Genomic DNA, 12,247 nt, shown 5'->3' with positions numbered 1-12,247 from the left:
ACTTGATGGAAACTATGTGCAGGAGGGGGGAGTTGTAGTTTCCAATCTGTGTTTGCACCATGGAGGCCCTTATCACTACATGCTACAGCCTGAGTTTATTGAACACCGGCCAGGAATCCAAAACACCCCACCCCCCTCCCATGCCATCACCACCCCCAGCTTTGAACCAACACATACAAAGACACACGGACGCGAATGTGCACGGCACACATACTACACGTAGATAAAAGACACAGGGGAGACCTGCTTGGGGAAGATGGGCCCGGTTGTGCAAAGCAGCTAACAAAGCAGCTGGTCCTGTCTGAAAGAACAGAACAAGCAGACAATAGAACACATAATGACTGTGAAGTGTGCGGTACCTGTGCCTTCTGCAGAACGACATCAAAACGAATACGGTCTGCTGCCTCGTGCAAATAGGCGCAAATTTGTCTGGTAACAAGAGCAGGGCAAGAGGAAAAATGCTGGCAGGCTAGGACGCGGCGTAATTGATAAAAAAATCTTGTGTTCAAATATGACAGAAGCAGTTTAAAAGAGGATCAAAAGAAACACAAATGAACAGCAAACTTTCCAAACCAAACACTCCGGTATGCTAATGGGTGTAATTTGTCAGTGGAGCTCTGCTTAAATTATTTCAGGGCTTTTGAAATGCCAGTAAACATCACACAATCGCTATGCTGAGCGCAGACTTCTGCCTCACTTTTAATCCATCTGAGACCGAACCGAGCCGTCAAGTCCCTCACTGCTAACTGCACCTTCGCATTTCACTTGCTTTACTTCCAGGCCTATAGATAATACGGGCTCCGTATCACTGTCTGGCTCTCGTGGGCTTGGTGTAGCAACAGACAAAATAATAAATTGGCTCAGCTACATAGGCACCACTGAACTCTAAACAAAAGCTCAAAGCATCGCTCCTATCTATTATTGATGGACAAACTTGGTTGCAGTCTGTTGTGCACTGAGTGTGGAGACAAAGTAGAGTTTTAGTGGGGACGCTGCTGACCGAACATCCAGCTCGGAACAACAGTCATATTTTTTCATTCTCCCTCTTAGAATGGCCTAAACAATGTTAAAACAGAATAAAACACCAAAGGCAATGCAGCAAAAACACTAAAAAAAAGGTTAGGGTGAACATGATGTAACTCATTATAGGAGCCTTTGTCAGGACCTGAGCCAAAACCTTGGCTTGTAATGGCTCAGAGATAAAAAACCTGGTAAATAATCAGTGACCTTGCCTCTGTGCTTCCATTAAGAATCTGAGCTCCTGTGTTTTGTAAAATAAAGTCAAAAGAGAGACTTTGAGTGAGTGAGGCCCGCACATAGAGAACTGAAGGCAGAAAAGATGAAAGCGGTGCTTTCTTAAAGGCTCAAAAAACAAACGGCTCAAGTCAAATAAATCTCTCTAAAATTGAAAAGGATACTAACACATGAACCTTCAGCCTGTGTGCTGTATCATTAAAAATGGTGTCTGCATTGACTTCCTCCAGCTGGATACTGTTTGACAGAATAAACTGGTGTGAAAAACACTTTTGTGATTTTCTCCCAACTCTCCGGGGTCGACAGATCTGAAACCAGCATATGAGACGGATCTGCGCTGCCCCAGACTAAAATATAACATCCATTGTTAAAAGTATGATGCATTGTAGACAAAAAAACAAGCAAGTGTTGTCTTCAACCAGCAGAAAAATTACAAAAACAACATGGATAAATGTTTTCTGTTTCAGAAAGTGTGGGGTATCCTTTCAAAACTGCATAAAGCCATTATGTCTACCATGTTGTTTGTCACTGAGATACCCTATCTCTTCTTTACCATAACAATACTCTGCCTACAGTGTCTGTAAGCATACTGATACTGTACCAACACACACACACACAGTGACATACATATGCATGTGCAAATACACACACACAAGTGCACCTCCGATAAAGCCCCAGACCGCTCTGACGTACGAGTTCTGGGTCAGTGATAAGGCAGTGCTTGTTCGTAACTGCTTTTCTCCCACTTAAATATTTGCAAAACAAGCTACTGAGCTGACCCCACAAACCTGGTGGATGTTTAGACATCCCAGTAACGTGCTTTTACAGCAAACACCTGTGGGTGTCATTGGCCTCAGAGAATATGCTGCCAGACACGATGCAAACAGAACTACTAACTTCAGATGTATGGCTTAACGCCGCGGGGCAGGTTTCATAAATGTGCTGTTGGTTTCTGGATTTGCATTATTTGTCAAATAAAGCTATGATCATCATACATGTACGCTTCAGCCCGGCATATACTGGCTCTGCCTCTAGCTCATGTCAGTCAGAGCCTACTGAACGGACAAATTCAATACTGCACTGCCTTACCAGGTACCAGCTCCTGGCCGCCCCCAGCAAGCACACTTGAAGATCACCTTTGTTCACCTTATGCTGTGTATAATATGTGTGTGTGTCTGTGTGTGTGTGTGTGTGTCTGTGTGTGTGTGTGTGTGTGCTCAGTCAGCCATTAGCAACACTGATGGGAAAAGTACAAGTTATATTTCTAAAGGGTTTTGCACACTAAGGGCCGGATTTACTAAGATCCCAGATAGCGGGCGCTATATTGTTTGCGTCCGCTACAATATTGCGAGTTTGGTTAGTGCACGCAAAACAGGTGATCTACTAAGAGTAACCCGCTAAATGAAAACACGTGCAAACCGCAATATGTAAATGAGGGTTTTGCGCGTGGTAATCGTTTCCGCCATGGAGAGAGTGGGCAGAGAGCTGGACGGACGAAGGGACAGAATGACATTTGATCCGATGCTACAATGACAGCATGTGTGTTCATCTCTCTCGCGCTCTGTTTAGATAAATAAACACAAATCGCTACAGGGCCCAACTCGTCATATAGTGACGAACAGGCAGCAGCTGCAGCGACAATCACACACCTGTAATATGTGTGTGTGTGTGTGTGCCGCCCATGATCGAGTGGATTAATAGAGAGCTCAGGTGGGACACACGGATCTAAACGCTCTGACCACTGACCAAATGGATCAAAGACGGGTGAAGGCAGCGGTGACGTGTCTCAGTCCGGGACCGGGACTGAGAGACGGAGCTGAGCAGCCAGGTGAGAGGAGAGGAAAGGAGAGGAGAGGAGAGGAGAGGAGAGGAGCGCACTGCAGGACAGACGTGCCCCGTGCGTAACTGCGCGTAAATGACTTTTAACACGGCTGAAAAACTGTTAGAGAATGACCCAGACGTGAGGAAATGCAGAGATGTAAGATCACGGGGCTCTGAAAGGTATCAAATCAATAAACGCATATTTTGGCAAAGTTGTATCAGTTAGTACATGGTTTTCAGACGTGGTGAATAAAGACGCAAAAACAGCCACCGCAATCTCTTCCTGGTTTGGTAAATCACATTGCCGCGCTAAATAAATCGATTTGCATCTACTCCTCCCAGTATTCTGCACGTTCTGGCTGAAACGCCCATATTTACATATTCATCAAGGCAAACACGCTAAATGGATCGCACGTCCTATTCTGCCCGTGTGAGGGACGCAATCCTCGGTGCGTCCGGTTAGTAGATCAGGTTCCACATGTGTTTGCGCGTGCAATCACGTTTGCACACGTTTTAATACACGCAAACCTTTAGTAAATCCGGCCCTATGTGCAGTGCCATTGTCACAGACAGTCAGGGGCGGGTCAATCTGATTGGCCACCCTGTGTGCCCCCCCCCCAATTACTGTGTAAAGCTCTTTACCACTGCTATGTTCACTGTAAAGAGCTATAAGCACAAACTTCTGACTGGCTCAACTCTGTACAGCAAACATCCTGGTGTTCTGTGTAGGAAATAAAGAGAAAGAAAATTGTGTAAGATTGTTATTGTTCTCAATTTCACCAACTGCTTGTTCTGGTTATTCTGTATACACTGACTGTTACACAAAATGCTGAGATGTTTATTGTACAGAGCTGAGCTCTAACTACTGGGTAAGAGCATAAGATATTGATTTTCACTTGTTGCTTATTCTGCTAAGACTTCTTATTTACAAGATAGAATTGATTATTACAGTAATTGGTTATAATTTTAATATTGACAAGTGGAAAATGGAAAGGTCATAGCCACCTTCCTTACAAGGTGAAAGATTCAATGTGGCCAATATAAGCTAAATGAAGACTGTGTGTAAATATTTGAGAGAGCGGCCAATGGCAGCCTTCATTTTTGTTACTTTTGGGCGGCCCCCCCAGATTCACTGTTGTTACCCCTTGTGCCCCCCACCAGAAAATACTCTGGACCCGCCCCTGTAGACAGTTTTAGAGTTTGTGGTCACTGTGTTGAGTATTTATTACCAATGGAGGAACTGCTAACATCGCGTCCTGCTCAGGGCGGCTGGACGCAGGGCAGCTCCCGTCATGGCAAACTAATGCTAACCGTAACCATAAGTTTAAAACCTGGGGCAAACAGGGCTATAGCGTCTGTCTGAAGCTGAGCAAATAAACAGACATCAGAGCTGAGTGTGACAGGCTGAAAACCTTGTCAGTCGAGACATGGTTATGATATGGTTATGATATCACGATACATGAACTGATGAAGCCTCTTGGATGAGAGGTGAAACGTCTTCCTAGACAAATAACGAAGTCCAGTTGCTTTCGATTTAACCTCCTTTGAAATACTATGACCTGGGCAAATGAGAATATGCACCGGCTCCTTGTCAGTCGAGGCAAAGACAACCTCAAAACACATGTTGTTTCATCCAAAACAACATAGGGAAATTTCCAAATTATCACACACCACACAGATTAAGGCTGTGGTTTACACACACACACACACACACACACACACACACACACACACACACACAACAAAAAAAAAACATTGATTTAGTATTTTAAGAAACACTTTGTGGTGTTTCCTGCCATTTCAGGAACTCTGAGGTTTCTTGGATCCAGCATGTAATGGCTATTACAGTAAAGTCAAAGCATCTCAGCTTACTGGATTTCCCCCTGCTGTGCAGTCAAATAATATAATATTCAAACACCCCCCCCCCCCCCGTAATGATAACAGCCACCGGCTCCCCTATTAATATGTATTGTGCCGTTATTCTTGGTGATGTTCTAATGTGTTTAAGCTGCACTCTGTTGGCCTGAGCTCCCTTTGAGTCACTGAGACTCTAACCTGCCCCGACAGCCTGCCTGTCCCCTCCGACACTGCAGGGTCACAGGGTGGCAGAGCCGCAGAGGACTGCTACCTCCTCCATAGCACACACACACACACACACACACACACACACACACACACACACACACACACATACTGCCAAGTTTAGCTGCCTGCTATCAGTGCCAGCAAAGTGGGGACAGACAGCACACATGGGGGTGAGCTGGAGGATCACATCCCACATTCCTCAACCTCTGTGTGAACAGTCCAGTCTGGATCTATTGAACTGTCAGTTTCCTGGATATGAGTTATACTTAGAGGGGTAAAAAAAAAAAAAAGCGTCACAGCCACACTGTATCTGTTGGCATTACGGTGTTGAGACGTAGATCACAGGTAACAACATTTCATTCTAAGAAAGTTCAGATTTTCAAACCACCTAACAAAACTGTCACATCAGTTTTGGATGGTGAATCACAATCTGACATTTTCATTTAGCCGACTTAATGCCCCACGCACACACACAGGTTGTGTGTTCATTACTTGCTATATTATTTGTACTTCATTTTCCTGCAGTCAGGTAGACATACCTGTCACACTGTCAGCAGGGAAAACACACTGAAACATTTCCTGTCAGGTCGAATTAGCCTAAATGTTCTGTTGTTGTAGACTTGTGAATGCAGAGCAGAAACCTCTGCATGTGCTTCTGCATTCATACTGTTCTGCGAAATTAAATGCTAAATGGTGCAAAAGGAAATTGTCTCTGAGATGATATATGTGTATTATATTCATATAGTACTCCTTTGAGTACTTATTTTGTCTGAAATTCTGCTGTCTATGATGAATTGTATGGTATTCTTTAATCTGCTGTGGCTGGACTAAAATATCCATATAATATTCCTACAGGGACCTCCAGTTGAGCAGTGATATCTGCGCAGCATCTTTCTAAAATTCACAGGATTAACAGTTCTTTGTAGCGAGGGCTTCCGTGGCTCTACATGCGCAATTAGCTCCCTGTTTAATTAGGATCTTAGAGTTGCAATTATGCCCTTGAATACCCCGTGGATCTGGGTGATTATGAAAATAAAAACACTCACACTGTGAAGTGATACACGAAGCATTTCCAGCCAGACGGCCTTTCCAGAAAGTTATACACGCGTCCTTGGATGTAGGCGCGGGTGAGGACTGGTCGGACCCCGGTGCTGTACACCGACATCCGCATAGACATCCGTGGGTGAGATAAATACGGGTGGAGTTGAACAGGGGGGACCTCGGTGCTGGTGTTACCGTCCGCTGGCATTTTGTCGTTTTCGGAAAAAGTGTCGTTGCCCACTTGTGTCCCCGGTTCAGACGCGCTGAACGTGGTTTCCGACAGCTCCAAATCCGGTGGTCTCTTTCCACGTGCCACACCAGAAGACCTCCGTGTGTTCCCCTGACAGGGCGCGAGGTTAGACATTACAGCTTCCCTCCGTCACTCCTCCAACTTTTTTCACAGTTTGTTATTCGGTGACTCTCTCAAACGGACAAATGTTCGCTCATGTGCGCTCACCTCCTGGTGCGCGCCTGCTCGCGCCAGAGCGCATAAACTCTGTTATTAATGTCCTAGATCACCAGGATGGTGTTTCTTTAATTTAACTTTACAGCTCTCTGGGCTGTTGAGGTTATGGCGAGTCTCAGCCCTGAATGAGTATCCCCTGCCTCTCTCAGAGCACTTATCAGACTGGAGAGCTGCGGGCGCCAGGCGGTGCGCTGTCAGTCGCCAGCTGTTCAGACGTTTTACTGTTTTACAAAACTGCTTGAAAGCGATCAAACCATTAATATTCGCACAAAATCCAAATTTGGAACATTTTTGCAAATGACGTGCAAACACAAATGTCATGAAGCTGTCAGTGAGTGAGCAACGTTTTATTTTTCCCCCCACAGCTTTGGCGTTATTTTTAGTGAAGTTGTGGTTCTGTTACTGTCAGAAATTGATACACACGTGAAAGCTGGGAAACACAATGCAAGAAACAACGCAGAAAGCACTCATATATCCCAAGGTTACCACTGAATTGTGTTGCAATATCATCTAAAGCTCTTGCAACATACTCGGGTAATCATACACTTAAAGTAACCAAAGCCACAGTCAAAACCCACATGTAAACAAAAGGGTGACCCCCCACCACTAAAGCTCAAAACAGAAACCGAAGCCTGATATGATGACCCAACCGATGACCAGATCTCTTGATGTCAGTTATCAGTGGAAATACAACATTTACATTCAAGTTAATCCTGTTTTATGGTTCTCATAAAGGTTTATTCCCACAAAAATCTAGGAAATATGCATCTGACTTCAATCTAACCACAAAAAAATACATGTTTTTATTTAAAAGTGAAGCTCAACAATCATGTGTTTGAACATACAGTCAAAATGGCAAATATGGGTTTGAATATGATATTGTCACATTTTCAGTTGTTGATGTTGCGGTTTTCAGTGACTGATTTACACATGACCCCTCAGCAGGTGCAGTAACCACTGCCCTAAATGTTTAATTAGCAATAGGCTACACATCTTTAATTTCTCCACATTGTTGTTTATGCGCTCATTTATTATTTACAAGAGCCCCCATCTGTAAAGAAAACACAATGATTGGTTGAGCTCATCTGCACAGGAAGTGTAGAGAAAGGGCCTCACATTGTTTGACTTGACATTCAGACTGTGAGTCATTTCCCTCATTAAACTGTCAGATGGAAGTAAGTTGGAGGTAAGGTAACACTCATTGTGTGGAAGGCATGTTTGGGAGCTCTACCCAGTGCTCCTCCACAGTGCATATACCTGTCACCAACAGTCAACATGTCACTGCAGAGACTGTAAATATCATTAGATGGAGCGACTCATCACTAAGCAGCTCTGCCTCGGATGCACACAGGCTAAGACTTTCCCTTTCTCCATTCCCCTAAAAACACTTCTACCTTTAGAACAAGCTGCTGAGAATAAAGGGTGAAAAATAAAACCCTTTGACAAGATGATGAAATAGAGAGCAGCATGTTCAGTTCGAGCTTGAAACGTCCATAAAACGACACGACTTATGTGTGATTAATCACAGTTTGAAAGTAACGGCATCAACTATGGCGTTAGTTTAATATAGAGAAACTCAGGGGACACATGCAGCTTAGTTTGACAAGGTTACCCTAAGGATTTTTCCCCCCTTTCTTGCTGTGACCTTGGCCAAGCTCTTACAAGGAGGAGTTCACTGCAGCGGATTTTAATAGGAGTCGGGTAGCGACCATGTGATGACAGGATCTGTTGCCAGGTAGATATTAAACACAACTTGAACAGGTTCTCGTTCTGTTAATGTCGTCTGAAAGAGCAGTTACCTCGAAGGTCAGGCTTCCCTGTTTGATATATTTGGAGGAAATTAAACATTTCATTTCTCAGGGCAAATAAAAAACCTACAGTATATGTTGATGTTTAGAGGTGAACTGATGAAAAAGTTACTGCCAACCACCTTGAGAACTGATTCTTTATTTAATTCCTTTTCAAAGCAAAATCAAATATTTACAGTACAGGTACAATATTGTTTTCACTGCGCTGCAAAAAACATGATTCTCCTGAGCTTTCCATGGTTTTGTGAGAATATTTTTTAATGCTGGTTCAGGGTTTCTTTTCTTTTAATTGTTTATTTAAACTAACAAATCTATAAAACACTTTATCAGTAGATTTATATGACACATTCAAGGTAAACATATTTGGACATATAATATAGCAGTGATATGACACCGTAAATTCTGGAAAACTGCACTTTCAAGTGTTTTCTAACATAAGTTATATGATTAATTGATTGATCAATACCTGGACAATAACTGGAAGATAAACAAATCATGAAAATACATTTTAAGCTGCAGCCTATTTAATGTAACATTTAACAGCAAATAATCACAGCTCCCTGTGACCCTGCTGGATGGATTGACTGTATTTAATGGAACTATGGGAAAAGAAATTGTTGATGTTGATCAAACCAAAATTGATCCTTCATAATGATATAACATCACCATAAAAGTTGACTTTTTTTAAAAATCCCTTAACATATTTTTGAATCATGCTGTTGGGAAGACTGACTTCACCAGAAGAAGAAAATCTTGCCTATTCAAGCTGACACCACAGGGTGGAAAGAAAATTCTTGCCGCCTGGTGTCAATCTCATCATTAACAGGGCTGATGAAACACAGAGTCTTGTCTACCTCCATGCATATGAAGTCGGCTGTTTTTTATTAACCGTTATTTACTCCAGCTGATCCAGATGAGATTAGGGATTCTTTTTCCAGCCCCTGTTGACACAGGGGAGGGGAGAGGCGGTGGGGGGTGGCAAACAATAACATTCCTCTGTAATTAATTAATGATCAAGAAGGAGCAAAGATACAGATACGGTATCGTATGCATTACAAGGGGGATGCCAACTGTTTCCAATAGATTCATCTCCTTTGTCGTAGATGCTTTGTAGCAGTTACATAAGGTTGAAATGTTTCTGCAGGGTACACCACACTGCCTTTCCAAACACGCTCTGTCCAAGCGTTCAGGCCAGTCAGTAGGAATTAGTCACGGGATCTTAGACTGTATTGTCTTCCATATTTATGAGTAATATAAACACATAAAGGAAAGGGGAGCTATCCCTCGATGGCCTTATAAACAAATTATCAGTGACTAAGCCTATTCATGTAAAGACATGGCTAATCAAGCCACAGCATGTAATGTGTAAAGATGGGTGAGGGTTTTGCATTTTCTGATATAACCCAATTAATAGTGATGAAGAGCATGTGCGTCACTGTGCCGATGCTGTTGTACACATAATCACTGTGGCCCAATTCAGGGACTACGTCCTTTGAAGTCTGTGTTTCTTGACCAAATATGACAAGGCTGTCCCCTATCCAAAGACTCTGAATCCAGCCTTAGAAATGGGCCCCACTTTTGTTTGAATTTGAAGGACGCAGTCGATGTATTTTTTGCAACCCAAGTCACCTGTCGTGAACTCTCATTACAAATTTTTAAAATTGGCTTTTTTGACTGATGCTGGCTGGAAAATAGAGCTCTATCCTCAGTAGCCAAAGCAGCTGTTTCATTTTTGTTTGTTTGTTTGTTTGTCTTTTTGATCAAGGTGAAATTCACTGACAGTTATATTCACTGACATGTACATTGTATTGTGTAAAGTACTAATGGTTGAACAGATGGCTCTACTATCAATTAGAAAATCTATTGTTTTGATTTTTTTGGATGTTTTAGTTCAGGCGGTCTTTGGTTAAAATGCATCCATGATTCAGCCCAAGTACAAAGCCACTGAAACGCGCAAATATTGGAATTGACAGACATAGGCCTATGCCACTGTGTGACTGCAGCCTGTATAATGCAGTAATTGCACTTACACTGATATAACCTCATTAGATTATTTTATCTTACTATGTTTTGTGTCTACAGCGTGATGCTGTGTCTGGGGGATCTTGTTTTGTTTGCAAAAGAGGGCTAACCAAAGCAAATTTGTCTAAATTTGTCTAAATGTAATGTTGAAGCAACCTTTTTTTCTTCCCCCACCAGCCAAATTAAATAAGAAATGGGTTGTGTGTTGTAATGCCTGTTTGGATCAAAGCTTTTAAGGTGCAATGAAGAATGGGCACATTATAGCTTCTGCCATAGAATCCCTCATAGCTAATTTTCTAGATGGCTTCATCCACAAAATTAGCAGCAGGAAAAAAAAGGTGACTAATGCATATGAGATTGAAGTAAGAAGTTGTTTTCAATCTACGTCCAGAGACAAATCTTTGAACTTAACAATTTTCTCTGTTAGAAACAGAAGATTTGTAACATTGTCAGGACACAGCAAGGCCAAAACTACTTGATATTTTGCTGTAGTCTACCAATTAGGTATCACGTTAACTTGAAATTATTCATCACCATCACAGCAGACAGGAGAAATGGGTTCAAAAAGTACTCTGACAAAAAATCTTTGTCCATTTTGACTTGTTTGCGTCACACCTTGTCTGTTGTCCCTAAGGTTCTTTGCTGGGTTGAAATCCAGTGTCTTTGGAGGCCTTTGTTAAGGAGTTAAGGTAAGTCACTGTCCTGCTGCATTTTCATCACGTGAGCATTCATATGGAAAAAGGATCAACTGTGGCCATGAGGGGACGCTTGAATTATGCTCTTGTGCTCATGATAAGTAACCCTGATATGGACCTAAGAAAACCCACCCCCTATTAATTCATAAAACAGCTCAATCGTGATTAATGTGGCGATTATTGTGTCAAAGTTTGGCCTTGTGATCACTTTCCAATTGCTTTTTGGGCCGTCTCCGAAACAAAGGTCAATTCAGGATAGACCAATATGGAAGAACCACAGTTATTTAGGCTATTTTATTTTATTTATCACATAACAGAAATAAAAAACTCCATCATTTTCTCTACCTCATGTTATATCACCACAAATTATATCATGATGGAAAAGGAAAACCTTGTTTTCTGATTGGTTGGCAGCTAAATATGCATCGGCTTTTTACCTCTTGTCTGAGCCACTACATTATCTAAACACATTTAGAATTAGTTTATAATATAAGATTGAGGCACAGCATATAGGAGAAGGAGTACCAGCTGTGCAGGAAATCAGGCACAAGGGAAAACAGACTGAGGGTGACTGGTGGACAGGTGGGAAATGTCAGCATCTCAAAGAGAGACATAACACACACACACACACACACACACACACACCAAGGGAGGCCGAGGATGAGTCTGACGCCTGAGCAGCTGTGACAAACTCACAACCTGCAACTTGATTGTGCAGATCATTGGAAACTATGTGTAGGCTACATATAAACATTTGGAAAGTATCAAGTTTGGTTTTTATGGGTCAGATACAACAGAACCCAAAAACATAATGCCTCTGGCCATGCCTGTCACAGAGGTATTTGAGTTGTACATTCATCCCATAACACTATGAGGGAGTTTCTTTATTTGGCCCAGTGACCACATTAGAGGTAAAACATCAAGGTGATTGCAGATTCACTACATATTTTTTGGCCATTCATATGCTAACAATGATACATAATTTTCCCATTGAAATGTACAATCCCATGTTATATTTTCTTTTTGTGTCCTTACATTACCGCAAATTCTTTTTA

The 12,247-nt window shown here is 42.3% G+C and overlaps 1 protein-coding gene across 3 annotated transcripts in view; it reads right to left on the bottom strand.

Annotated features, from left to right (window-relative positions):
- kcnq1.1 (potassium voltage-gated channel, KQT-like subfamily, member 1.1) overlaps positions 1-6,826 on the bottom strand; it is a 41,768-nt gene extending 34,942 nt beyond the window's left edge. For 2 of the 3 annotated variants that reach the window (XM_085772249.1, XM_085772247.1), the window contains exon 1: positions 6,207-6,794. In XM_085772249.1, coding sequence (XP_085628375.1) covers positions 6,207-6,565 — 359 coding nt within the window. In that variant the 5' untranslated portion in view covers positions 6,566-6,794. Of the gene's footprint in view, positions 1-6,206 lie in introns of all 3 variants that reach the window. The other variant, XM_085772256.1, reaches the window with a different exon arrangement.
- Positions 6,827-12,247: the final 5,421 nt, after the last annotated feature.

The sequence above is a fragment of the Trachurus japonicus genome, chromosome 3, assembly GCF_045865225.1.
Source record: "Trachurus japonicus isolate A0001 chromosome 3, Traja_1.0".
Lineage (NCBI taxonomy): Eukaryota > Metazoa > Chordata > Actinopteri > Carangiformes > Carangidae > Trachurus > Trachurus japonicus.
This window is presented reverse-complemented; position numbering and strand designations above follow the sequence as displayed.